Consider the following 26,744-nt stretch of genomic DNA (forward strand, 5'->3'; position numbering starts at 1 on the left):
TGGGGGCGCGGAGGCCGCACGGGAGCCGGCCCAGCACAGGACCTCAGGGCAAAGCTGGAGGCCGAGTTCAAGTCCAGGCTACCCGTGGGTCCCCTGCAGGCAGCCCCAGGGTCTGGGGAAACTAGTCTCGGAGTTGCCTGCAGAGAAGTTGCGGCCCAGCCTGGGGCTCCCTGCTGGGGCGCCAAGAAGCCCTGCCCGTGCCCCCCCCACGCCCGCCCCCCGCCAGCCCACGACCCAGGGGTTCTCGATAGTCTTGAATAGTTTAACTTTTTACTTGACATTGGCTAGTCCAACGAGCGACCCCTGAGTGACCGGCCTCGATGTTGTCCGAGCGCTGGCCCCTGCCAGCCCGGGCCTGTGCTCGGCCCACCGGCCTGGAGCGGGGGAGGCAGAGCCGGGGGCGGGAGGGGCGGGGGAGGCTCGGAGCTCGCAGTGCTGGCATCGCCCAACAGCGCCCAACAGGCCTCCTCCCCAGCGTGGGCTGCGCCCCCATCACCCCCTCATCACCCGCAGGGGCACGCCAGGCTGGGGCCGAAGGCGGCGTTTTGCCCAAGGCGGGGGAAACCCAGGCTGAGCCTCTATTTATAGCCGTGCCCGCCAGTGTCTGGCTGATAACATTTCAATCAAAAGATTTAAACGTGCATGTGGCTCGCATTTCTTTTCTTCCTCGTTCCCTTAAGAAAATTCTGACCACGTGACCCTCAGCTTGCAGAGAGGCCCCGAAAACCCGCCACCGGGGTCCTCCCAGCCCCGCTGTCCCCCTGTCCATGGAGACTGACCAGCGCCGAGCCGCCACCACCGCACCGACAGCCCAACCGCCGGAAGCCTGAGGGTCCGCGGAGGCGCAGTGACCGCTGGCCCTGCTGTCCAGGGGCAGGGCTGCTGCTTCCTTCACGGAAACCCAATGTGTTTGTGTTTCGCCAGAGAATTGTCAAAACCCTCCACCAAGCCACCTGTCCCTCGCACGGAGGCCGCGGGGCACTGGCTTCACCCAGCACTGGCCCCGCCCGCCGGCTGGCAGCACCCTCAGCACCCCCCACCCAGTCAAGGCTCCAGCCGAAACTACAGGCCTCCCTCCACCCTCCTGCTGCCCTGCGCGCCCGGCCCGTCAACTCCGGCCAAAACCACCGCCTCAGTTCATCTCTGACCCCCAGCTCGTCCACCCACTGCCCGCGGCAGGTCTGGCTGAGATGCCCGGGGACCGCCCGGGAGCCTGATGTGGGCTGGGCGCTGACCCCAACAGTCACTGTCCACTCTGCCCTCCCTCGGGCCTCCCGCCTCCCATGGCCAGCGCCTCCTCCACGCTCGTCCCCAGGCGGCGTCACTGCTTCTCATGCGACTGTGGGGACACACACCCCGAGAAAGACCTTCCCCACCAGCGCACAAGCCAGCCTGCGCCTCCACCAGCACGCGCCTCCCGTCTGCCGCCACGGCCCTCACGCTGCCCGCGCGGACGGGGCCCCTGCTGTCCACGCCGGGTCACCCGTGGGAACGGGGCTCCTGAGCGTTTCCGTCTCTTACTGTCGTACCGACCATCCTCTCGTTTTTCTCATCCACCATGGGAGAAAGAGTCCGTCCAGGCTCAGAGTAAACGGCAGGGCAGCAGCCCTACCAGCAAGCGGGCCCTAAAAGGGCAGGGGCAGGAAGGACGACACAGCCACGAGGGCGCGATGTCCCGGAAGACGCCTCACAGAAGGCACCTCACAGCACGCAGCAGTGGCGGCAGCCTGAGAGCTGGCGGGGCCGGTGCTGGCTGCGACCACCCACCGCGGCCAGACCGCAGGCAGGACACGCCCAGGAGCAACAGCCTGTCACGGACACTCGGAGCACACGCATCTGACACACGTTCCGGCTGCCGCCCCCGCGGCCGGACGGCGGACACGCGCAAGGGCGTGCCACTCACCGGGCACAAGGCCGGGTCACTAAGTTCGCGAGGACGGAGGCCACAGCGACTTTCGTTTCTGATCACGGTGGAGGCAAGCGAGAAACCAACCACGACGAAAAAGCAGGAAAAGCCTCTAACACGCGGCGCCCAGACCACAGACCACTGACAGCACAGGGGCTGCGAGGAAACCAGCGGGCAAAGCGAAAAAATACCCCGGGACAAGAGACAAGGAGGACGCAAGCTGCCCGGGCCGCGGGGCGCAGCAAAGCAGCCGGAGGAGCAGCCGGCGGCCCCGCCCAGACTCCAGGCGCAGCCGGGCAGGCAGCCGCCGTCTCTACGGAGCTGGAAAAGGCGAGCAGACAAAACCCAAACCAGGAGGAGGAAGGCAACGAACGCTCAGAGCAGAAATAACTGACACAGAACCAAAAAGACGGCGCGAAGGGTCATGGAACCCAAAGTTGGCTCTTTATAAAAATAAACAAAAACAGACAAAGCTCCAGTAGGGCTCCCTGAGGAAATAAAGGGGTGAATTCAACACACAGAATCAGAACCAGAGAGGAGAAGGTGCAAGGCCCGCGGGGCCACTCGGGTCACCAGGGGTCGCCGTGGACCCCGCCCGCGGGCAAGCACGGCGGACAGCCTGGAAGAAGCGGGCGGGTCCTGACCCGAATCAGGACCAAGCGGGAGATCCCAGGAGACCAGCTTCAAGCAGGGAAACAGCAGCAAAGGCCTCCCCAGGACAAAGGGTGGACGCCACAGGCCCACACTGCATCAACCACAGCAGGAGGCCACCTTCTGCGAGGAGCCCGCTTCCGGGGCGCCCCTCCCAGCGGCTCCGCCAGGACGCGCTGGGGTCACTGAGGAGGTGGGGGGTGCTGTCAGAGAACTGGCGGAAAACGCTCAGCAGACGACACACAAGCTTGAAAATGTTTAATCGAGTCACTTTTCTAATCAAACAATAACTTTCAGACGAAGTAATTTCTTACAGTTTTAAATAACTGTTGCAGATAATTTTGGTTGCTACTTTTGAAATATTTCTCCACCTCAAATGAAATGGTCAGCTCGTGGGAAAGAGGCGCCGAGATCCAGAGACTGATTTTCTGTAACGGATGAGAGAAGAAACAGTCGGCGAACGGCCACGCAGGGCAGGGGTTTAGCCACAGCTGAAGTCGGGGCGACTGCCGGGGGCACCCCAGTGGTGACGGCCCGTGGGCGGAGCAGAGGGTGGGCCCGGAGACCACGGAATCCCTGCTGGCAGTGACGGCCAGGGCCCCCCGCTACAGCCAGGTCACCCCCAGCCATGGCCGCCCCGGCCCTCACTGGCCCTGCAGGGGCTTGGGGCGCATCCCTGCCGTACCCCGTTGGTGTCGTACTGGATCCGGTTGCTGGGGATGGGGTTCCCATTCAGGGAGATCAGGTTTGGCCTCGAGGGGAAGCCCAGGATCTGGACGGTGCCGTAGGACAGCGTGGCCACGCCCTGGTAGCCGTTCTTGACCACGTTGGCCCTGAGCACCCTCTGTCGGGGGGAGAGAAAGGCTGACCGGGCTGGGGCACTGCGCGGTGCGGCTGCACAAGCGCCAGGACGCTGACGGGCGTGGGACTTTCAAACTCCACGGAAACACTTTCGCTCACAAAAATGAATGGCCGTCACGGTCACCGCGGCGACGCGACTTACGTTGCTGAATCTGTACTCCACGTAGAAGAACTCGTCCCTCTCGATGGAATCTGCGAGACGCCCGGGAGAAGACAAAGCTCAGCCCCGCCTCCCCGCGCACGGGTCCATGCTGCGGCCGAGAGCCGGTCAGCCTCCCGTCACCCGCGTCCACCGCGGAGCAGAAGCTCTGCCCGGCTGTGGCCTCCGCCTGGAAGTCCCGGCCAGCCGGTGGGTTGCGAGCCCGGGGCCTGCCACACCCACCCCTCCTCCCCCTCTCCTCTGCCCGCAAGGGGCGCTGGCAGCCCCGGCGCCTCTGAGCGTCCCGCCCAGGGCGAAGGGAGCACCGTCCCCCTGCAGCTCCTCGCCGGGCCTCTCCGGGCGCTCCGGGCCGACACCGTGGCTGTCGGGCAGCGGGACGGTAAGGGCCGTGTCCTCCCACGCGCCCGAGCCTCAGAGGGTCTCGCAGGCGGGGCTGCCCCACTCACCGATGGAGTCGCCGTCATCCCAGAAGAGGGTGCCCAGGGCTTCTCCCTGCTCGTCCAGGGCTACGATCAGGCCGAAGGGGTTCATGCGACTGTGGACAGAGAGCCTGGGCTCAGAGCCGCAGGCCTGCCTCCGCCCCCCGGCGCCCCCAGAAGCCTCCAGGGCCCTTCAGAGCCCCCGAGCCCCCCAGCCTACACTCTCCTAAGCTCCCCAGGAGGCTCCCCCTTGAGTGCCTTGGCCCTGCTCTGCTCAGAGCCGCTGGGGCGGGGGTGGAAGGCCCGGCAGCCACCCCAGTGCCCGCGGAGGACTGTGAGGAGGCGGCCAGGGAGGGGACGACGCCCAGGAGGTCACGGGAGCGTGGGGGACTGGGTGGGCTGCGCCCCACGGTCCAGCGGGGTTCTGGGCCAGTCCCAGGGATGGGGGAGGGGGATAGGACAACGCGGCCATCTCAGGAGCCCCCACACGGCCAGGACGCAGGGTCCACCCCGGGCCGGCGGTGACCTTGAGGAGAAAGCCCAGGGCCACACGCGCGTCTCCCACAACACGCTCATTTCACTGGATTTCTCCCGCTGAAGTAAAGGCGGGGAGGCCCTGTCCTCTGGGCAGCTGCGGCGGGTGGGCTCGGGCCAGCGTGCAGCCAGGCCCTCGGCCGTCAGGGGTCCAGCCGGAGCCTCTGTGGCCGCGTGTGTTTCAGCCGATCTCACTCGAGGTCAGAGCCGGTTAAAGGCCCGAGAGCCGCGGTGAGCTTCAGCGTGTGGTGGACGCGCTGCTGACCCCGCCGCTGACCACGCCGCCAACCCCGCCGCCTGGAGCTTATGTACACGGGCCAGTCCCTGGCGAGACCCCGCGAGAGCAGCGCTGCCTGATGTGACCGCGGGCCGAAAGTCCAAGGCTCCCCTGGACCCCCCGCAGTGGTCCCGCCTCTGAACCCTGAGGCGGCCAGGGGGGCTGCGGGTATGGTGTGGGCTGGGGCTCTGGGGCCTCTCCCTGCTCCCTCCTTCCTCCACCGCCCAGCTGCCCCGCCTGCCCCTGCGCTGGCCCCCACACAGACACACCGCGGCCGGGGTGGGGACAGCCTGGGCCCGGGCCCGCCTCACCTCAGCATGGTGGTCCTGTCGGGGCTCTGCGTGGGCAGGATGTACCCGCCGCGGATGAAGAGCGGGATCAGGTCCAGCGGGGCCGGGATCTCCACCAGCTTCCGGCTCCAGGAGGGCGGCACCTGGTCCCCCTGAGGAGAGGCGGGGCGGTCAGCAGCACGGTCAGCGGGGGACAGCGCAGGAGGCGCAGCCCAGGAAATGCCCTCGGGCAGGCTGCAAGTGCACGTGACTCCCCATCTCCATCAGCCGCTCTTATGAAGCAATGGCCTGTGCTGGGGAGTTCCAAAGCCTCGGGGGACCGGTGGAGCACTTAGGGCACGAGAATAACCCGAGCAGGGACCATCAGCACCCCCCACCCATCCCCTGCCCCTTCCCGTCTCACTGTCAGCCCCCAGGCTGCTCCTTCTCCCCCTTGTGCTCCAGCCACTTCTGCGCCTTCCTTTGTTCCTGAAGCCGCCCTCAGGAAGGGGAGGTATTAGCCCCCCTCCCCACCCCCAGCCCCCAGCTGATGGCTTCAAAATAAGAGTGCAGGTGTCACTTTTGGGCATAAAAATTTCTCAAAAACTGAGCAAGAGCAGCCAATGCTCCTGACAACACAGGCACCAGGAGGAGAGGACCCTGTGGACACGCCTGGCCCTGCAAGAGGACCCCACACCCGGGAGCTGACCCCACCCCCAGCGCACAGAGACCAGGGTAGCTGGGACAGGCGACGGGCCATGTCTCCCGGGACTGTGGCTGACGCAGCCGCCAGCTGGACCCGAGCCGGGTCCTCGCACGTCAGGTGCCAAATACAGAGACTGTCCCAGGACCCCGAGCGGCCAGCAGCCCAACGCTGGCCCCACACCCGGGAACTCCGACAGCAGTGCAGACCCCGTTCCTGGGAGCCGCGCCCCAGACTCAGCCCAGGCCGTGGGGCCGCGCGGGGCCTACCGTGTAGAAGTCAAACCAGGCGGCCTCGGGGAAATACACGGTCACCGACCTGGCCCCCTGCGGAGAAGACCCCATGTCAGAGCCTGGGCGGTGCCTGGCCCACGGACCTCCACCAGGCCCGGGCGGCCGCACAAGCCCTCACGCCCGCTGCTCGGGACACCCAGAGCAGCGTCTCAGCTCACCCCGAACAGCGGACCCCGCGCCGGCTGCTCAGGGCCAGCTGCCCGCTCCTGAGGATGGCCACTGCCAGCAGCTGCCCCCTGCCCGCCGCCCGTTTGCCCGCCTGCCCGCCGAGCGCCCACCTCCTCCAGCACGGGCACGACCATGAAGGCCGGGCCCCACAGGAAGGCCGTGTCGATGTCGTGGGTCAGGGGGTCGGAGATGAACCTGAATCGTGGGTGAGAAATGGCGTCTCCGTTAGGAAGACCTGGGCCCCCCACTCAGCCCGGCCTCAGGGAGATCGAGGCCCCAAAGGCCCTGGAGATGTGGGGGGGGCTGGGGGCACAGCCCACCCAGGAAGCAGTCTCACCCCTTGGGCAGCTGGGGGACGCCCGGGGTCCCGGACCCTGGGGCCGGCCGGAGCAGCGGCTGCTTGGGCTGCCAGGGCCGCCTGGCGTCGGTGGCCGAGTCTCCCCTGGCCCTCCCGCAGGCCCCCACTGGGCCGCGCCCCCAGCTGGATGCCACCGGGGCACGGGCGAGAGGCCGAGCTTACTCGTGCATCAGCGCCCGCACCACGGTGTCGCCGTACACGTGGGCCTGGTAGAAGAGGGTGTACAGGTAGGGCAGCAGCGTGTAGCGGTTCCGCAGAGCCGTGCGGGCGATCGCCGCGAACTCCTCCCCGAAGGCGCCCGGGTCCTGCTCCTGCAGTGGACGCCGGGGTCAGCGTGGGAGGGGCCCACAGGGCTGGCCCGTCTCTCTCCAGAGTGTCCCTCCCCGCCAGGCCCAGCAGCCGGCCCTGCAGCGCCATGGGGCCAGGCCCGGGACAAGGCGCCTCGGGGCGCTCTGCATGCTGCCCCGAAGGCCAGCCCTGCCCACGGGTTAGGTCCCGCGCGGCCCGCGCTCAGGAACCAGGCTCGCTTCCAAGGGCCGCTGTGGAGACGCTGCTTCTCCATCGCCCGGTCCCCCATTCGCCCGAGGCTCTTGATACCACCCGTGAGACCTGCCGACCATCTCGAGCGCGATTCCGGCGCTGGGGCTCGCGGCGCGCAGGCCCGGCAGGGACCCCGCAGGCCCCGCGGCGCCCCGCCACTCGCCTTGCTGCCCCGCGCGTTGCGGTTCCTGGACAGCGGGTAGAAGGCGCCGAGCTGCATCCAGCGCAGGCAGAGCTCGTAGCTGGCCTCCTCGTTGAAGCCGCAGATGTCGGCTCCCACCTGGGGGAGGCCGAGGCTCACCCGCCGTCCCTCAGGGCGGCGCGGGCGGCGCGGCGGGGCCAGCGCGGGCGGGGTCGGGGCAGCGCGGCCTCCGCCGCCCCCGCCCGGCCCTGCCCGGCTCCGCCGAGGGCCCCTCCCGCCGGCGCGGGGTGCAGGCCGGGCCAGGGGTGCGGGGCGCGGGCGGGCGGCGCGGCCCGGGCGGGGGGGGGGGACAGGCCCGCGGCCCCGCCCGCCCCGCCCACCGGCGCGCCCCTGCCCTCCCGGCCCGCGGCGGCCTGGCGGTAGCTGGGGGCCCGGCGGGGCTGCCCCCCGCACCCCTCGAGAGGCGGACCCCGCGGGACCGCCTCCCTGCCCGCGCGCGCGGGGGCGGGGCCCGGCCGGGGCGGGGCCGGGGCGGAGGCGGGCCTTGGGCAGTGGGCGGGGCCAGGGGGCTTGCGCAGCGGGGCGGGGCCTTGGGGAACGGGGGGGGTGTGGCGGGGTGTGGGCGGGTGTGGGCCTGGCCAGGGCGGGGCCCTGGGCTGGGCGGGGCCTTGGGGCGGGGTGGGGCGGGGCCTTGGGCAGGGGCGGGGCCTTGGGCGGGGGCGGGGCCAGGGGGCTTGCGCAGCGGGGGCGGGGCCTTGGGGAACGGGGGGTGTGGCGGGGTGTGGGCCTGGCCAGGGGCGGGGCCCTGGGCTGGGCGGGGCCTTGGGGCGGGGCGGGGCGGGGCCTTGGGCAGGGGCGGGGCCTTGGGCGGGGGCGGGGCCCGCTGTCACTCACGAAAGGGATGCCGAAGAGGTTGAACTCCAGCATGCTGATGACCGACATGTGCAGGTCCCGCCAGCGGGAGAAGTTGTCGCCCAGCCCGTGGCCGCCGTAGCGCCCGCTGCCCACGAAGGTCGAGCGGCTCAGCACGAAGGCGCGCCTCTGGGTGGCGTTCTGGGCAGCGCTGCGGGCACGGGTGGGGGTCAGGGCTGGGCCGACCCGCCTCCCCAGCCCGCCCGCCCGCCCGGTCCAGTGTGAGCGCCCACCCGGGAGTGGGCACCACACGGCCAGAGTGACCAGCATCACCCGCGGAGGTGGCCGGTCCATCCCACGGACCAACCGCGGGCCCCAGCCATGCCCAGCGCCCTTCTGTGGGGAGCCACACTGCAGGGGGGCAGGGGGAGCCAGCGATGCCCAAGCCCTGTCCAGGCCCCGTCCTGCAGGCAGTCAGCCCCGAGGGCAGGCGGCTGGGAGGCCCCCACTGATGCTGACCATGCGCGCTGGGAGGCCCTTGAGCTGTCCCCAGGACAGAAGCAACCCTGGCGCCAGGGCCGCAGGGGAAGGACCAGCCCGCGTGCTCGACTGGAGGGGGGTGAGGGGTGGTCGCAGGAGGGGTGTGGCCACTCTGCAGGGATGTGACAACACACAGAGCCCCAGGGGCGCCGGTCAGGACCTGTCTGACGTGCCACAGAGCAGTAACAAGCTGAGGCTGACCCTGACTTGTAGGGTGGCTGCAAAGAGTCAGTAGGGACGCAGACAGTTACAGTGTCGTGCAGACAACCGCTACGTCCCCCTGCGTGTCGTGAGCGCCTGTCCAGTGTGCGACTGTGGCCACGGCACGTCACTTAAAGCCGTGCTTCAGCCAGGCGGAGGGTGCTGTGTGTCCCACGCTGTGACCGTGACATCTGTGCCCGCCCCAGCTGTCACGGCCTGGTCTGCCTCGGGCCACCAGCCTCCTCTGCCTGGACGCAGGCCGGCCAGCCCCGTCTCCTCGAGGCTGAGGTAACGGGACAGACCCGGCGGCCAGCTGACAATGGACACTGGGACGTGACCGAGCGGCGGGTGTCCACCGAGACGCGCTCCACATCCCGGGAAGCATTTCCGGGGTTTTCGTGGTATGAAGTTGCGCGTTCTGAGACGCACCAGCCCCAGGATGTGATGCGCAGCCGCGGGGCCGGGGCTGTCCCTGCCTGCTGCTCGTCTGGTTCCACAACTCTGGGGCGTGTGGGGTGGGCGCGACCAGCGGGCTCTGGGGCACATGGGGTGAGCAGGACATCCAAACCCAAGGTATCAGCTCCCCGCCTTTTTAACGAAAACTGGAGCTGGCTTATCAGGATGGGGCCAGGCGCCCCAAGCGGTCACAGCACGGCCCTCTGGACCTGGCAGCTCGCCGTCCTCGTTTGCGTGCTGCTATTCCCAAGCAGCTTGTTTCGCTAGCATAGGCGTGACCTCGTGCTGGGTGTGTTAAACCAGCCACGTTTTCAAAACACGTGTGCAGGTGCAGGTTGCGGGACGTTCTCTGAGCCCTGCTCTCGGCCGTCTCAAACGGAAGCGTTTCCAGCGGCAGCAGAGAGAGGCCGGGCTGCCTGCAGCCCTCGGAGCTCTGGGCTTTGCTCCAGAGCTTCCAGACGGAACACATTTGCATGTGGAAGAAGAATCGGTTCTGTCTGGAGCCTCAAAGCCACCCACGGGTCTGCCTTTGAGTCGCTTCACGAACCCACATCCGACTGGGGTGGCTTGGTGCCGGCGATGGGGCCTGGCTGAGGCCGGGAGCTGCGGCAGCCACAGAGACGCATTAGCTCGGCACAGAGTCCAGCCCAGACCTGTGAGCTGACCCCTCAACACGCTGACCCGCAGGGGGTGCAGAGGAGCGGGTGGGTGAGGGGTGGGGCTGGGGCTGCCCGGGTGTGGGGGTGCCCATGCCAGAGCAGGAGGCGGCAGCACCGGGCACCCTCAGGTTGTCCGTGGCTCCAGCCCCATGGGCACCCCCCAGGCTCCAGCACCCGGCCAGGGCCAGCTGTAGCCTCTCTCGTCCCGCCTGAGGCGCTGCCCCTGCTGAGGCCGTGACCAGCTTTTGTGCCATCTCGACCAGGAGTTAAAGGCACATGCAAAATAGAGTCTCAGCAGAGAAGACTCTGTGAGTCCTGAGAAGCCACCGTCACAGACTGGGCTGACCCGCCCCCCGGGCGCTGGCCCGCAGGGTCTCACAGCGCAGGGCGGGGACTCACTAGAAGGTGGGCATGGTCTGCGACCAGCCGTACAGCGAGTGCGTGTCATACAGGTCCCCCAGGAAGGTCCTGGAGTCGGGGCACAGCGTCTTCTCAGCTAGAAATCCGCCGGTGATGTCTGCGGATAGACGGGCACCCTGGCCGTCAGCGGCCCTCCTGGCAGCTGGCCATGGCCTCCGGCTGGGCAGCCTCGTGTGCTCAGGAACCCCCTGAGAACGTGGCCCCCACGCCGTGGTCACATTGGACGCGTCTCGGGCTGTCGGCACCTGGACAGTCCTCTTGTACCCGCCCTCCGAGGATGGGGCAGGGGCAGGCGCCAGGCACGCCGGGTAGGGCGGTGCTCCCCCCACACGCCGCGGGATGGGAAGCCCACAGGGCCTGGTGCTTCCTGTGGCTCACCGGGCACAAATGGGGGGTAGTTCAGACTATTTTCCTCACACCCCGGCTCCTGGCCTGCTCGGAAGTTGGACGGTTCGTTCATGTCCTGGGCGGAAGCAGAGCTGGGTGAGGCCGGGAGGGGTGGCGGGGCTCTGCGGGCATGGGCGGGCGCCGAGGCAGGGGTGCCGAGGCAGAGGCGCCAAGGCAGAGGCGCCCGACAGCCGGGATGCGGCCTGAAGGGCCTCCCCCTGCCGGGAGAAGCGGGGGGCGCCCCTCTGCCCAGCCCCGCCAGCGCCGCCTCCGCCTCCGGCACACGCAGCCTCCGTGTCGGCCTGTCCGGGCGACTCAGGACACCAGCGTCCGGCTCAGAGACGCGGCGAGAAGCCCTGGCTCAAGCACAGTCGCGTCTCTCGCGTCAGTGACTCCCGGCCCCAGTCCTCACCTGACTGACCAGCCTGGGAGTCAGCCGGACGGCCTCGCCCACATGCAACAGGCTCACAGGCGCCTGCCCCGTGTGGACAAGGCCCCGGCCGGCCTGTCCCGCAAGCTCCCCCACCCGCAGCCGCTCTGCCCGGCCAGCGTGGGGTGTCCTGGGGCCCTCTGCTCGCAGCCACTTGTACTCTCCCTGAAGCTCTGCCGGTGACACCCCAGGCACTGCCGAGTCGAGCGTCTGGGTCGCCCAATGGCCACCCCCTAAATCCTGCTCAACACCACAGGCTGTGGTCACACCCACCCAGCGTCTCCTCCTGGCCTGACCTCTCCTCCTGCAAGTCCTGCCCCACCCCCCACGCTGGCCCCTGCTGCCTGGGTGCCCAGCCTGCTGTCCTGCTGGTCTTCCAGGGCCCTGGGCTCGGCCACTCGCCTCTGGCACGCAACTGTGCCCGCCTGCCCTGAACACCCGGTCCCCAGATCTCCTGCCCACTGCTGTGGCCAGTGTCTGTGTCCACATCCCAGCCCCAGAGGGACCGGGCTTGGCGCACAAGCCTGCGGACTCACGATCCAGATGCCGTCATAGTCCAGCACGCTCCGGAACTCCGTGCACATCTGCACCCACCACTCAGCAGCTCTGGGGTTGGTGTAGTCCAGGAACACGCATTCCCCTGGCGGCCAGGCCTGTGGGGGGCAGCGGTCAGCAACCCATGGCCTGGCTTGGCCATGGGGTGCCCAGGTGGTCTCCCCAGACTCTCCACTCTCCCAGGCCACTGCACCCCTTCCCTGCAGGCAAGTCTGTGTCACACAAACAGGCCTCAGGCCACGTGTGTGGCTGACGTGGCTACAGTGACATGGAGGGACATGGGGCCCCATGGGGAGGGGCGGGAGACACAGAGGCTGAGGCTGGGCGGCCAGCTGGGAACAACCCCAAGCTGTGAGGATGGACGGCCATTCCCTCGCAGGCCCAGCGTGACCCCAGGTCACCGAGGCAGGGTGGGGGGAAGGGCGTGGTCGGGGCCAGGGCAGTGGCCGGTCAGGGAACTGGGCACGGAGGAGGGCAGAGCTCGGCCACACCCCTCGCTTGGGAGGCAGAACCTACGGGTGACACGGGAGATCAGGGCAGATGGTCCTGAACACTTTGGGTGGAGAAGGCCGGACAGGAGCCATGAGCAGCCAGGAGAGGGCTCGGCCATCTGGGAAATGCCCAGCTGGCTCGGTCAGAGACAACGGGCAGCCCTGGGATAGCCAGGCACAGCGGGGGACGCTGACAGCGTTTGGGCAAGACGGGCCTGGACCAGTGCCCCACATGGAGACCCGGGATGGCAGCTGACAGGGCCCTGCACACAGCGTGGAGCTAAGAAAACGCCAGCTGGCCCCCGGGCGCTGACCCTGCCAGACACGGGAGCGGCCACGTCTGTGCTGAGATGGTGAAGTGGGCCCTCAGGGCCCCTCCGGCCTCCCCGCTCACAGTCAGCCCGTCCCCAGGAGGGGCCACTAGAAAGGGGCAGTGGGCAACCAGCGGCCCTCATGCATCCCCACTTCCGCAAGCTGACCTTGCCGATGGCTGGGGTGGCCCCGTCGGAGTTATTGACCCAAATTCCCAAGTCCTGCCCGAGGTCAAAGGGCCTGTAAGTCCCTCGCGGCTCATCCTTTGTCAAGAAAGGGTCCTGCAGGTTCCAAGGACAGGGCGCGGGGTGAGAGCCGATCCTGGCCCAAATGCCCATTTCTGAGCAGGGTCTCCAGCGTGTTGCCCCCCATGCAACCCCTGCACCCTGACCCCACATGCGGGTGCTGTGTCAGCAGGGGCCATGCGGACGCAAGCACGGGGAGCCCCTGGCCACCACCGGGGCTTCTGGTTAAAGCCTCGTGTCCTTTAGCTGAACATGTCCACGGGGGCCTGACCTGGGCTGTGCCACTGGCACCTGGCCAGCTACTGGCCGCTCTGGTCAGCCAACGCGGCAGGGAGCCTGCTCCAGGAACTCCCTCCGCCAGACCAGCCGTGGCCCTCCGCTGGCCGCGCTCACCAGGGTGATGGCATAGTGCACACCCTCGTTCTTCAGTTCCTTGATGTACTCGGGCAGGCCGGTGAAGTTGACCCTGTCGTAGGTGAAGTCCATCTGGCGCTCCATGTAGTCGATGTCCCCGTACTGCACGTCCTGTGGGGGACACGGTGGTCAGCCCTGGGAAGCCCAGCCAGACGGCCAAACCTGGGGCCAAGGACAGAGCAGGGGAGCAGAGGAGCAGGGAGACAAGGGCTGTGCACACAGCGGAGCACTACTTGGCCATGAAAAAGGTAAAGTCTTGCCATTTGCGAGAGCATCGAAGGAGGGGGTGAAGCTGCATGAAGCAAGTCAAAAGGAGACAAACACTTTTGGAATTTCACTCCCATGTGGAATGTAAAGCATGAATAGGTGAAGTAATTAAAATAAAAATAAACTTTTGGGCCATAAGACCACCAGGTGGCTCCCAGAAGGGACAGGTGGAGGGAGTAGGTAGGTGGGGGAAGGGGACGGGGCGCGGAGGGTCAGACTGAATCCTGGGGGGACGTAAAGCCGATGCTTGTCTGGCGCGTCCACGGCAAACCCTGCTCCATCTGTCACGGCCACGCATTGCGGTCACGGCGGAGATGACCGTGGCACCTCACCGGGCACACGGCAGCCCCGCCCTGCCGCCCACTCACCTGCGGGATGTCGTACTGCCGGAGCCGGTCCACGGTCTTCTTCAGCTCATCGATGCTGTTGTAGCCCCAGCGGCTCAGCTGGAAGCCCAGAGACCAATACGGCGGGAAGTGGGGGCGTCCGATGGCCTGCGACGGGGAACAGGGGCCCAGCAGTCGGTGAAGGTGAGGCCAGGCCCTGGGCTGCACGGGGGCACCGAGCCAGCAGGCAGCACCAGCCAGGTGGGAGGAGACCGCCGGGGTTCCAGACCCCGCCACTGCCCGGGCTTCTTCCCCGCAGCAACACGCCTGCAGAGGGAACGCTCCCGATCCCGTGCGGGGTCCTTCCCAACCCACACACCCCCGAGATGAGATGGGCAGGCCCGGGGGGCGCTTCAGGGAACAGAAAGAGCAGGAGGGCATGTGCAGGGCACCCCGTCGAGGGACGGCAAGACTCCCGTGACACAGGTGCAGGCGCCGGCCAGGGCTGCTTCTCTGCAGCAAGAGACACAGTGACCAGAAGCAAGGACACGCCCTGCGGAGTGCGCGGAAACATCTGCAGTCCACGCAGCCCATAGGGATGTCAGAGAGCCGCAGAGAGCTCGCACGGCTCCCAGGAGCAAAGAAACAACCCAGACAAAAATGGGCAGAAGAGCTAAAAAGACACTTTTCAAAATACGAAGTACAAACGGCCAACAGGCACATGAGAAAATGCTCCACGTCACTTACGATGAGGGAAATGCAAATCAGAACCTCACTGAGAAACCACCTCACTCCAGGGAGAATGGCTCACGTTAAAAAAACTGGCAACAACAAATGCTGGTGAGGATGTGGAGAAACAGGAGCCTCCTGTGCTGCCGGTGGGAACGCAGACTGGCCCAGCCACTGTGGAAACCCGTGTGGAGGATCCTCAGAACACTGAAAATGGAGCTTCCGTAGGACCCATTGATTCCACTCCTAGGGATCTACCCCAGGACACCAAACATTAATCCAAAAGGAGACGCCTGCCCTGCTGTGTTCACGGCAGCACTGTTTACAGCAGCCGAGATACGGAAACAACCCAAATGCCCAAAACCAGATGACTGGGTCAAGAAGATGTGGTCTGTAGACACAGTGGAATACTCCTCGGCCCTCAAAAAGGATAAACCCAGACCATTCGCAGCAACATGGATGGAGCTAGAAGGGATTTTGCTCAGTGAAATAAGCCAGAAGGAAAAAGAAAAATATGGATGGTTCCCCTTACAGGAGGAACAGAGGGAAACCGGACAAAGGGTCAGGAAAAAGACAAGGCCAGCAGCTGCCCGTGGATCTGAGGCACCCAGCGTGGCAGGGGATGGAGGGGCCAGAACAGGGGAGGGCCGGGCGCAGGGACAGTGGCGACTCCTCGGGGCTGTGCTGATGGAGAACCGCGGGGCCCACCCTGAGGAAGCAAACACTGTCCAAACAAAACACCCCAGAGCACCAGCCGGGCCGCAGCAGAGGCCACTCCCGGGGCAGCCCCGCCCGCTCACCTCGGTGTACTGCTGCACCACGTTCTCGGGGCTGGGGCCCAGGAACATGTAGAAGTCCAGGATGCCACCGATGGTGCGGAAGGTCAGGGAGGGGTAGGGGCTCAGGATGACCTCTGCGGGGGCGAGGAGACCCCGTGAGTGCAGCCAGGGTGGCGGCCATGCCACAGCCACCCCGACCCCCTCCCCAGGGCCCACGTCCTGGACGCTGCCAACGCTCAGCTGCCAGCTGCCAGCGCACGGAGCTCCGCTCTGCAGACACCCCAGCCTGGGACAAGGTGAGGTGCTGCATGTGGACCACACTGAGGGGAGGGAGGGATGCGACCCAGGCCCCGCCTGTGACCACGGGCAGCTCAGCGGGTGTAGGCGCCTTCACCCCCTGCCCCTGGGGAGGGGCGCGGCCTGCGAGGCAGGAGGGCTGGGGCGCCTGTCCTCTGTGTCCATGGTGGCCAGGCACAGTGGGCAGCGCCTCCCGCTTTGAAACAGCCGTCCAAGCAGACCCAGCCCTGGTCTGGTCAGCACGTGGGCTCGCGGCCGGGCAGCCGCCCCCGCACGCACCCTGGGCGTTGGCGTTCAGCAGCAGGACGCCGTGGGCGTTGAAGTCGTCCTCCACGCACATGTAGAAGGGGTGCACGCCGTAGAGGTTGCTGTAGGCCTGCGGGCGGGAGGGAGCCTGTCTGGTGCCTGCGGCTGCCCGTGGACCGGGCACGGTGATGTGGAGGCGCCGGGCGGGGCGGGCCGTCCTGGGGGTCGGGAGCCATTACCACAGGTGACTGGTCCCTGGAGAACATCCCGTATTTGACGAAGTTCATGTCGTGCTTGAAGGACGCGTGCTCGTGCTCCCCGAACCCATAGACGGCGGTTGACGGCACGGAGGTGGTCACCTGCAGGAACTGGTTGGAGAAGATCAGGCCCCCGAAGCTGGTCTCCCACCTGCGGGACAGACGCGGACGGTCAGCACGGCCCCCGGCGAGCGGGCAAACAGCAGCCGAGGGGCCGCCCAGCCCCCCGCGCCAGGACGGCCCGGCGCTCACAGCACGGTCCTGCTCTTCCTCCTGATGATGCGGAGCTGCAGCCCCGTGCTGTTGACAAACTCCAAGTCGTAGCTGGGGCTGACGGCCGAGCTGGAGGGAGAGTCGATGTCCAGGGGGACCTCGAAGCGCTTGTTGTTGGGGTCGTAGATCTACAGCAGACGGGGGGGGGGTGTCACCGCTGGGACGGGGTCGCGGCGCCGAGAGCCCGCCCGGACGGCCGCGCCCACCTTGAAGCGCAGCCGCTCGCTGGTGTGCAGGTCCACCTCCAGGACCAGCGGGGAGATGTCGTTCCCGAACAGGGAGATGGTGTCGCGCTTCCGCAGAATCAACCTGCAGGGCCAGCAGCGGGTCAGCGCAGCCGCTCGCGCCGTGCCTGGGGGGTGGGGGGCGGCACTGGGGCCCAGGCCCTCACGGAGGAGAGGAGAGCGGGGTGAGCGCCAGAGCGGAGCCGGACGCTGCGCATCCGCGTGGCAATAAGGACAAGGAGGGGCTTGCTCCCCCGCGCGTCTCCACGCACAGGAAACCGAAGACGGAGCGAGGGCTGCTTGCTGGTTACACTGACCCACGCAACCGCCTGGCAAGGGGTGGTCACTCCAGGGCGGGGCGGGGCCCCCAGTCCTGTTCGGTGGGGTGGGCCGCCAGGGACTCTAAGCCGGACTCGACGGTGACTGGTGGGGTCACGGCCCCGAAGCTCTGGGTGCAGCCCGACCCCAGCGCTGCCCCTGTCCTTGCCCCGCGTGTGCGCCCACGCCCGGCAGCTGACTCGCCTCCCACCCCACCACCACCACCCTGCCAGCTCCTTCACTGGCATCACCAGCCCCACCCCACCATCACCATCACCACCATCACCTCCGCCGCGGTCACTGCCGCCACCACCACCACCCCGCGGCTGACGGCGCCAGCGTCTGCCGGTGCCACCACCACATGCCATCACCGCCCCCAGGGAGGCCTTCAGGTTGGGGGAGGCTCGGCTGCGGGCCAGGCCCTCCGCCAGCGGCACTCACTGAGTGCTTCTGCCAAGGCAGGGCCTCCCCGAGGCACAGAGCCCCGACGTGGGTGCCGAGCCCCACCTGGTGCGTCTGGGCCCCCGAGACCTGCCAAGCGCCGGCAGCCCCCCCGCACCCGGCGTGGCTCCCAGCCAGCGCCCCCCGTGGCCCTGATTTAACTGACGGCTTTCGTTGGTCCTGCTCAGGGCTCTCGTGCACCCGAGCTCCCCGCCATCGAACGTCACATTTTAGCCTGTGTTCCGCGCATCCTGACAGCCTCTGCTCAAATCTGTAAACTCAACCCACGGGCAAAGCCAGGAAGACAGAAGTGGCCTTGGGCGCCCGTGGCTCCTGTTTGAGCCACGGTCCCGCGTCCCCTGGCGCCCTGAGCCCAGCCGGCGCGGGGCGTTGTCCTCCTCGAGGGCGTGCGCTCCCCCGGCCGCACACCCCCACCAGCCCGCGTCCGGACGCCCCCTCCCGGCCCCCGCGGCTGCACAGGAGCAGCTCTCCAGGCCCAATGGAAACTGAGGGGCTCGCTGCACGGCACCTGCGGCCCCCAGCAGGCAGGGAGGCGAGATGGCCCCTGGGAAGCAGACACGAGACCCCACGGGAGGGGGACAGGCCACGAGGCCTCGCCGCTCCAGAACCCTGGCCAGGGAGCGTGACTTCGTCCAAAGTCAGGGTGTCACTCGTGACGGAGCCGTCGCCTGTGAACTGGGGTGCCCGGGACACGCACGCTGGCCTTCGTACAGGATGGAGCAGCGGCAAGAAATTCCCTAGAGCCCCTCCTGCCCCGTCATCTGCTGAGAGCCCAGCACACGCAGCGGCCCAGGGCCAGAGGGGGCGGCAGACCCGCACTGGGGGACACTCAGGCTGAGGACCCCAGGAGCCTGCGCCAGGCTCCAGACACCTGGAGTCACGTGGTTCTCAGGTCCCGGCCAACGGACACAGAACTTGCGCCCAGGGGCAGCGCACACCACAGGCCTGAGGGGCAGCGGAAGCTTGAGGAGGACCAGGGACAGCGGAGAGGTCAAGACGGTGGTCAAGGGCCTCCCTGAGGCACAGGGGCGAAGTCTCAGCACCATGAAGCTGTCCGCAGCCACCGCAGCACGAGTTCCCTCCCCGGCCAGGGAGCTGCCCACAGGGCACAGCAGACCCCTCCTGTCTCCCCTGCTCCCCCCAGCAGTGGATTTCAGTGGTTCCACCTGATCTGCTCCCCACTCTGTCCCTGGGGAATCCTCTCACCCCCCGGCCTCTGGCCTGCACCCCAGCCCTTGTAGCATAAATAAATAAATCTTTAAAAAAAGACGACGACGACGACGACGGTCAGGGGGCCGCTGCGCAGCTGTGACAACGCTGCTGCCGTTGGCTGCGGAAAACGGACGTGGAGGGAACGCTGCTGCGAGAAAGGGGAACATCCACTGACTTCGCCCCGGCGGGGGGCGCGGAAAGGAAGCAAGGAGGCAGACGACAGACCCCGGACCTGCGGCTGCAGAACCAGGCTGGGGGTGGCAGGGGAGCACGGGGCTCCCGGGGAGGGGGTGGGGCGGGAACACACATCTGAAGGGGGTGACCCTGGAGCCCCGAGTCACCTGCGGTGTCACAGGCCCTGTGATCTCCACACACGGGACTCCAGGGAAACAGAAAGGAAGGCGGAGAGGGGGGAGCAGGGGTGGGGGAGGCGGGCGCCCGCCCCGCCTGCCCCCCGCACCTCCAGCCGGTGGCCGTCCTCTGGGGCTGGTCCTCCAGAGCGTAGCCGTAGGGGCCGTCCGAGGGGTAGAAGCACCAGGGCACGTGCAGGACGCCGGAGGCGCACCAGAAGCAGCCGCGGGCCTCGCAGCTCTCCTGGGACGCGCCCTGGTGCGGGTGGCAGTCCACGCGCCGCTGCAGCGGGAACTTGGTGGCGCAGGAGGCCTCCTGCTTGGAGCTGTAGAAGCAGAAGGGCGCGGGGCTGCTGCCCGCGGCGCACCAGTGGCAGCCGCGCCTCAGGCAGGCGGCCTCGTTGGCCCCGCGCTCGGGGTGGCAGTCCACGCGCTCGGAGGGCGCCACCAGCGCGCAGGAGTCCAGCTTCTCGAAGCACCAGGGCGCGCCCGGCGTCTTAGACGGGGCCCAGCAGCAGCTCCGGGCGCGGCAGCTGGCCTCCGAGGCCCCGGGGTCGGGGTGGCAGTCCTTCCGCAGGTGCACGGCCAGGGACGCGGAGCAGGACGTGCCGGCAGCCGGCAGGGCCAGCGCTGCGGGGAGAGGGCGGGTCAGGGGGCGCCCGGGAGGCGGCGGGACCATGGCGAGACCTCGGGGAGCGGCCCCCCGCGGGGGCCCGGGGCCAGCCTGCCCAACGCGCAGCAGGTCCTCCCACCCCCGGCCCCCCACGCCTGTCCACTCCTGTCCCCACCACTGGCTAATGCTCGCTGTCCTCGTCGGCCCGAGAGACCCCCTCCCCGGGGCTGGACACTCTGTCGGACCCCAAGGAGAACCGTGTGGAAAGCCCCAAGCAGCACAAACCACCACCGCCGGCCGGGCACGGCCCCTGCCCCTCCGCCCTGTCCTCCCCGCACCCAACTTTCCCACCTTGGAACTTGGGGCCACACCACCAGTTGCATGGGCTGCGCCTGTCTCTGAGACTGGGGAGGCAGCTGCCTCTCACCTCCTCGGACCCACCCTGCGCTCACGGTCCCCCACTGGTTCCCCCCTCTCCTCCCGCGCCCACAGCCCTGTCTGAGAGCCAGCAGGTGCGCGCAGGCCTGGCCCAGAGCTGCCCGAGCCACCGCTCGGCTGGTTTTGGGGAGCGAGGCTCATCCCACCCTCCAGGAGGGCCGGAGCCGCCCCAGTGGCAGGCGCAGGCTCGTGTGAGGGGGGACGTGAGCACCCCAGGACGCACCCGCATGGCCTGAGCAGCCACCAGGCCCGGCAGGACCCGCAAGAGGAGCCGGGCAGCGGCTCTACGGGGCTCAGGCCAGCCCTGCCCTCCCCCATGGGGAGCCCCAGTGGAGCCCAGCGTGGGCGCGTGGCTGGCAGCCAGGCCCTGACAGTCAGGCCCCCGCGGTGGGGGGTGGGGGACCCCAGCCACGAAGGAGAGCCGGCCCAGCCCAAGGTGGCTGCAGCTGTGCCTCTTCCGCGCTGCGTTTGGATGAAAACCAGTCCCAGGAAACTCGGCCACGGCTCAGGCGCTCACCTGCCAGCACCACGGAGCAGACGCGGAGAAGGCCCTCGGGCTGCATGGGCCCCCCGGAGCCCCGCCTCACGGCCAGGGCGGTGCTTACAGCGGGAGCACCTGGGCCAAGAACACCTCCTGGAAGCCTTCCTGGGGGCAGCAGCAGCAGCCGGGCCCTGTGGGAGATTGGGGTGAGCAGGTGGGGGTGAGCAGGTGGGGGCGGCAGGTGGGGGTGATCAGGTGGGGGTGAGCAGGTGGGGTGAGCAGGTGGGGGCAGCAGGTGGGGGCGGCAGGTGGGCTAAGCTGGGTGGCAGGTGGCGGTCCCTCTGTTGGCCATGGGCTGGAGCAAAGGTGGTGCCAGACAGGAGAGGAGATGGCAGGGACGTCGGGTCCCCCGTCCGCCTGGGGGGCTGTGGGCCAGGCGGGGGGAGGCCAGGGGGCTGCCTGTCTCCCTTCGGAGCAGACTGTCCCCTCTTGGCCCTTGTCCTGCCCTGCTTGATCCACAGGTCCGACCCCACCCGGGGGCCAGTGGAGGGAGGCGGGAGGGCCGCGGGCCGGGCCGCAAGGATGGGCAGGGCTGCAGGGTGGCCGGGGCGGCCTGGGGTCTCCGAGGCGCGTCCCACCACACACCCCGGGGGGGCCGCCCGGTCACTCCCAGGTGGGCAGCAGGGCCCCCAGGGCAGTTCACGTGAAGGGCGAGGAGGGAAACTGCGCCTGCAAGTGGGCAGGAGGGCAGTGGGAGGAGCTGGCTGGACGGCCGGGCCAGCAGGGCGGGCGCCACGGGGGAGGGGCCGCGGCCCCCCGGGCGCGGGCAGAGGGGTTGACTCTCACGGCCATACAGACCCTGGACACCTGAGCAGGAGAGCAGGCCGCAAAGACAGAGACCCCGCAGCTCCCGGAGCTCCCGTCCCTGGGACAAACCTGCCTGGACACAGCGGAATTCAGAATGGCCGGGAGCCCTTAGAATGCTGGGGGGCGGGGGGGGCGCAGGTCCCCTGGACAGGGGTGGGGCGGCTCCCTCCCCTGCTCCCCGCCTCCCCCTCCTCTTGTTCCTCCCCCTACAGACCCTCCTCCCCCCACCGTCCCGCTCCCAGAAGGGGCCTGAGACCCCGGCCAGCCTCGCACAGAGAGTGGAAGGCCCAGGTCCGGGGGGAGGGCACCAACGGGGCAGTGAGCGCAGCTGAGGCGTGGAGGCCCCGTGTGTGCGGGAGCCGCCCCGTGTGGTTTCCCAGCCAGCCTGGCGTGCCCGGGGCTGGAGGTCAGAGGTGCCCGGTTGACCAAATCCCTTCGGCTCCACGCGCTGCTTTAGTGGGCAGGGTCGGACGTCCACGCAGGGACACGAGAAGGGGCTGGACCCCAGTGGCCGGAGACCCAGCGCCCGCGAGTGGCACTGGGCATCAGCCTTCAGCCAGGACGGCAGCGAGCCCGGGGCGAGACAGCGCTCGCCTGGCGGCCCCGGGCCTCTGCCCGAGAGTGGCTGCCCCGCGCGGCCCGTCGGCACGTCCATCCACCGGGGCCCCTGGCCGCCCCTCTCAGGACACGGGACGCAGCCCTCCCTCCCACCCCCACGCAGTCGCACTCCCCCCACTGGGTTCGGCGCCCACGCACGCCCCTGGCCCTGCCCGTCACGACTGGGGCTCCCTGGGCTCCCGCGGACATGCCTCCGTCCACCCCAGAGGCCCGGGTGGCAGCCCCCAGGGGCAGCAGGGCCCACCACAAAGGCCGAGCCCCTGCCGGTGCCCTTCGGACAGGAAATCCCCACGGGAGTCCAAGTGCGCGGGACTGAGTCCGCGCCCCACGGCGGAGAAACACACCTCCAGCCGCCAGGCGAGAGCCAGGAGAGAGCCCCGCCTGCCGCTCCCCGCCCAGAGGACACGGCTCCGCTCGGACCCCAGCCTCTCCCGAGCGCACAGCAGACGCCTGAGCCCAGCCAGAGGCTGTGGCGGGAGCCGCCTGTCCCCACGCAGACACGGAGACCCCCTGGCGGAGCCGACAGGACAGTCTGGGAAGGCGGGAGCCAGCGAGGCCGGGGGGCCTGTATCTCGGGCGTCGCGAGGCTCCGCCGGGCTGCTGCTCACGCCTGCCTGCGAGCCGGCAAATCCGTCACCGGCTTCCCCGCGGGAGAAACGCACGTCGGAGACAGCGCCCGAGCCACCTCCTTGGAGAGAGAGCCTGGAGGGGGCTTGCGGGGATACCCGGGCGTTGCCAGGCTCGGCGGCGAGGGCTCGGCTCTGACCAGGGAAGCAGGAGGCACAGGCGCGGGCGGCAGGGAGGGGGCCGGGCAGCACGAACTCGGCTCGCAGCTCAAAGCCAGTTCCATCCTCAAGGCTTCCCCAGAGCAGGAGTCTCCCGGGCTTGCCATTTTCATGTGAGAAGGAACTTTGGGATCAGGAGGCTGCTGGGGGCTGACTCAAGGCCGGAGGAGCAGGGCCTGAGTCTCTGCCCGCGGGAGGCCGCACCCCAGACCTGTCCTGACTCCAGGGGCTGCGGCCAGGGTTCAGGGCAGAGTGGACTCTGCCTGAACCGGGCTCCCCTCAGTCCTGCCCAGGCCAGTCCACCCGGGAGCTGGCGGCGCCGCCCTTACCCTGTGTGGGGCAGGGCCCCTCGGACCCCAGGGCCAGGATGGGCAAGGCCACACCAAGGCCACCCCGAGCTCACCCCGGCCCACGCGGATGGCACAGAGTCGCGGCCACGCCTGCGGCCACGGCCCTCGCTGGCCCACCCTGCAGACGGGCATCGCCTCCAACAGCCTGGGGCCCCGGTGAGCGGCAAGGAGCCGGGTCAGCCGCGCCGCCCACCCTTCCACGCCCACTGCAGCCTCTGCGGGGAGCAGGTTGGCCCCCGAGGGCAGGAGACCCCCGGACCGAGGGTCCTAGGAGTAGCGAGAAGCTCCCGCCCTGTCCCGGGGGAGGACTCCGGGCTCCAGGGAAATGGGTCAGGTGCTTTGGAAGGAAAAGCCGGAGAAGCACCTTCCAGGTAACGGCTGCCCTGCGTAGGCCTCAGCTTGGCGCTGACCCTTGGGCCGCTTGTGAAATTCCTCGTTGGGTGTCATCCCGGGTCAGCCGAGGCCCGGCAGCTCCCGTGACAGTGGACGAGGAAGGGGCTTGGGCAGAGACGTGGCTACGGCCGGTTCTGGCTGGAGAAGCAGCTCCAGATTGGTGGTGGAGATGCTCACCTGGCGCAACGCCCCGCAAGCCCGACCCTCCCCCGCCCGCCTGGGCACCACCCGGACCCCAACACCTGTGCCCGGCGAGCATCTCCAGGTGGCGACACGCACTGTGCAACCCCCCAGCCCCAGCCCAGCCACAGCCCCACCCCACCCACCAGCGCCCCATCCCCCCTCCACCCGCCAAGCAGCCCCTCCAGCCACTCCCTCCGCTGTGCAGACACAGGGTGAGGGGCTGTTTGGGTTCTGGGGTGTGAGTTTGGTGCTTCTGTTCCCTTTACCTGCCGCAGACGCCCAAGCCCCCCGTTGTTTGCCTTCCTCTCTCTGACTCATCTCCCTCCCAGTTCCCACCACGTTGGCGTAAACACAAAGGTTCCTTTTTCACTGCTGCGTAGTATTCCACCATGTGTACAGGCCTCCCCTTTGTCCACCACTCGTCTGCAGGCAGTCTTCTTAACTCACGGTGGTCACGGGGACAAGAGAAGGTTTCCGTGTGACTTGGCCCCCCCTTTGCGTTGAGGTAACTGATGTTCTTCATGGCGCATCAGCCTCGCAGGGTCTCATCACCGGAGACTCGGCGCGTCCGTCTCAGGGTGTGCACTGCAGAGCGCCGGCACAGAGCTCTGTCTATTCTGAGGACCAGACCTTGCAGTGATGGCCGTAGGTGCTCTGAATTGGAAACCACCCCCGGGGGCACAGACAACCACGGGCCTCTGTGAGGCCGCACCAGGCAGACGTCACGGGCTGCGGTTCCCGTGGGCGCTGCAAATAGCGGGGCGCATCCATGCGCCCAGTCCCACCCTGTGGGCAGCGCCAGTCTGCATGGTGAGAAGTGAGCCCCAGGGCCCCCTGCCTCCCACCTCCGTGGAGCCCCACTCATGCAGGCTGCTCCCCGCCGGCCCAGCCCCTGCACTCAGCGGCTTGTGGACACCCGACGTCGGGTCCTGCAGCTGAACCTTTGGTCACTCGGGAACCTGGAGCTGCTCAGAATTGGGGTCTCACTCCGAGAAGTGACCACGAGGGCCTGGTCTTTGCTGCCAACTCTTACTCCTCCCAGCTCGCCTTTGTCCTGTGTCTCTGGCTGGACACAAGGCAACCCAGCGCCCGGTCGGGGAGGGTCCACATCGGGGCGGGAGTCTCTCCCATGCCGCTTGGCCAGGAGACGCCCCGTGAGGGAGGGGTGGCCGCGGGAGGGTGCTGTGGGCAGAGAGCCCCGGTCAGGCCTCAGGCAGGGTCCCCCTCTGGAAGAGCTGCACCTGCTCGAGCGTCAGTGTCAGGTTTGCTGTTCCCCGTGGCCGCCTGCGACGTCGGCGCACAGCGCAGGGGTGCACGGAAACTCCGGGGCCTGAGTCGGGGCCTGAGTCGCAGGAGAGACCCGCACGCCAGCCTCGTGCCCCTGGGGCGGCTGAGCCAGAGGAGCCCGCGGTTGCCCGTCGTCAGGGCAACAGGAGGGCCGTGGGGCGGACGCTGCGGTGACAACTCAGAGATCATTTAGTGACGCTGGCGAGACGCCCGCTGGGAAGCCCGCAGGGCCCGAGGTCGCGCTGACCTTCCAGAGACCGCCCGTGGCGTCTGTCCAGGCGCCCAGGGCTCGTGGTGGACAGCCTGGCGGCCCCTCACGCACCCCCATTGCAGCTTACAGCGCGCCGCTGTGGAAGAGCGATTAGTGCCGCGCTTCAGGCTGAATTACTTTAAAGTTCATCAAGCTGCTCCGCAAAGGGCAAGTCAAGAAATTATTCTTAGAACGTCAACGAGCCGTGAGAAGAATAATTAACATTCAAGGGATCGAAAGCTTAGAAGAGACCTTTCCTTCCTCACTGCTCAGAGACTGTTCTCTCAAAAGGAGCCACGTCCGCTGTGGGGAGGCAGAGGGGCCTCAAAGCGGTAAATACGGATCTGCCCCTGACCCAGCAGTTCCAGAGTCCACCCGGGAAAGCGCCCTGGCTCCTCCGAAGGGCTCCCTGCACCCCCGGCCCCGCCCTCAGCGCAGCTGCAGCTGCAGGGCCGGCCGGGACTGCCTCCCGTCTGCAGCAGACGGAGCTGGGTCTGCAAGGAGGGACCCGCGTCGGGCCTGGCCGGGTCCCGGGGCAGGGCTCGCACGCTGGGGTTACTGGGCGGCCAGCCCCGAGGCAGGCGACAGGAGCAGGCGACTGCGGGAAGGACTAAGGCCTGGGCCTGAGATTCACCTCAGCCGGGACGCTTGGGCGACATGTGGGCTGCGGGGCTGAGTCCCTGGGGGGCGTCCGGGCAGGGGAGCAGTGGGAGGCCCTGGAGACACAGACCTTCCTCCCCTCCCGCAGCTGCCAGGCTGCCATGCAGGCTCAGACCCCGCAGAGGCCGAAAATGCCTTTGCAGCTGGACCTCCCGAGGCGGCCCACGGCGGCCCACGCCCACCAGCAGCTGCTGACGGAGACGAGGGAGATGGTGTCCCCGCGGGGCTGATGGCCCCGGAGCGCTGCCGGCTCAGAGCCGGGGCCGCCCGGGGGTCAGGTCTGTCCCCGGGGTCAGGTCTGTCTGCTAGAAAGACGGGCCTGGTCAGGAGCCCGGGCGCCCTGGCCGCCGGCCCGCGCCCCGCCCCGCCCTGCCCTGCCCTGGCCGCCCCTCCGGGCCGCGGGGGGGGCTCCCCTGTGGGCTCCGCTGGCCAGCAGGGCGCGGCGGGGCCTGGGGGGGGGACACCGCCCTCCGGTGCGTGGACTGTCCGGGGACGCCCGGCCCTGAGGAGGGGCCCATGGGGAGGGGCCGGAGGGCGGAGGGGCCGTGGCGCCCCTTCCTGCGCGCTGCGCCCCGTGTCCACCGGCTCAGAGGCGCGCCGCCCTGGGGGAGCCCCTCAGGCCTGGGGGGCGGGGGAGGGTGCCCGACTCGGGGCTGGTCCTGCAGCCCGAGGGCGGCCCCCCGAGGGGCAGCGGCGCCCGGACGCTGTGGGCGGGCGGGGGGCGCGGCCGGGGCCCCCCTACCTCTGCGTCCGCGCAGCGCGGGCCTGTGCCAGGGCGTCCCCGCGTCCCGTCCCGGGAGGACCAGCCGGCCTGGGCCCGCGGGCGCGGGAACGGC

At 68.7% G+C, this 26,744-nt stretch overlaps 1 protein-coding gene across 1 annotated transcript; it reads right to left on the reverse strand.

The window, feature by feature from the left end:
- Positions 1-2,774: 2,774 nt before the first annotated feature.
- On the reverse strand, positions 2,775-26,703 carry LOC119248132 (maltase-glucoamylase-like). Its single transcript, XM_054696757.1, has 25 exons — positions 26,651-26,703; positions 21,374-21,451; positions 20,552-20,706; positions 19,094-19,613; positions 16,624-16,726; positions 16,397-16,545; positions 16,127-16,295; positions 15,921-16,017; positions 15,366-15,478; positions 13,879-14,004; positions 13,223-13,354; positions 12,752-12,865; positions 11,763-11,879; positions 10,788-10,872; positions 10,389-10,506; positions 8,176-8,344; positions 7,303-7,419; positions 6,762-6,910; positions 6,352-6,436; positions 6,050-6,106; positions 5,120-5,250; positions 4,025-4,113; positions 3,561-3,610; positions 3,243-3,401; positions 2,775-2,985 (listed from the first exon to the last, which is right to left on the reverse strand). The coding sequence occupies exons 3-25, from the start codon at positions 20,595-20,597 to the stop codon at positions 2,851-2,853; spliced, it is 3,030 nt and encodes a 1,009-aa protein (XP_054552732.1). The 5' UTR covers positions 20,598-20,706; positions 21,374-21,451; positions 26,651-26,703; the 3' UTR covers positions 2,775-2,850.
- Positions 26,704-26,744: the final 41 nt, after the last annotated feature.

This window comes from Talpa occidentalis, unplaced genomic scaffold (genome assembly GCF_014898055.3).
Source record: "Talpa occidentalis isolate TD23 unplaced genomic scaffold, MPIMG_talOcc4v2.1 talOcc4.16, whole genome shotgun sequence".
Taxonomy (NCBI): domain Eukaryota; kingdom Metazoa; phylum Chordata; class Mammalia; order Eulipotyphla; family Talpidae; genus Talpa; species Talpa occidentalis.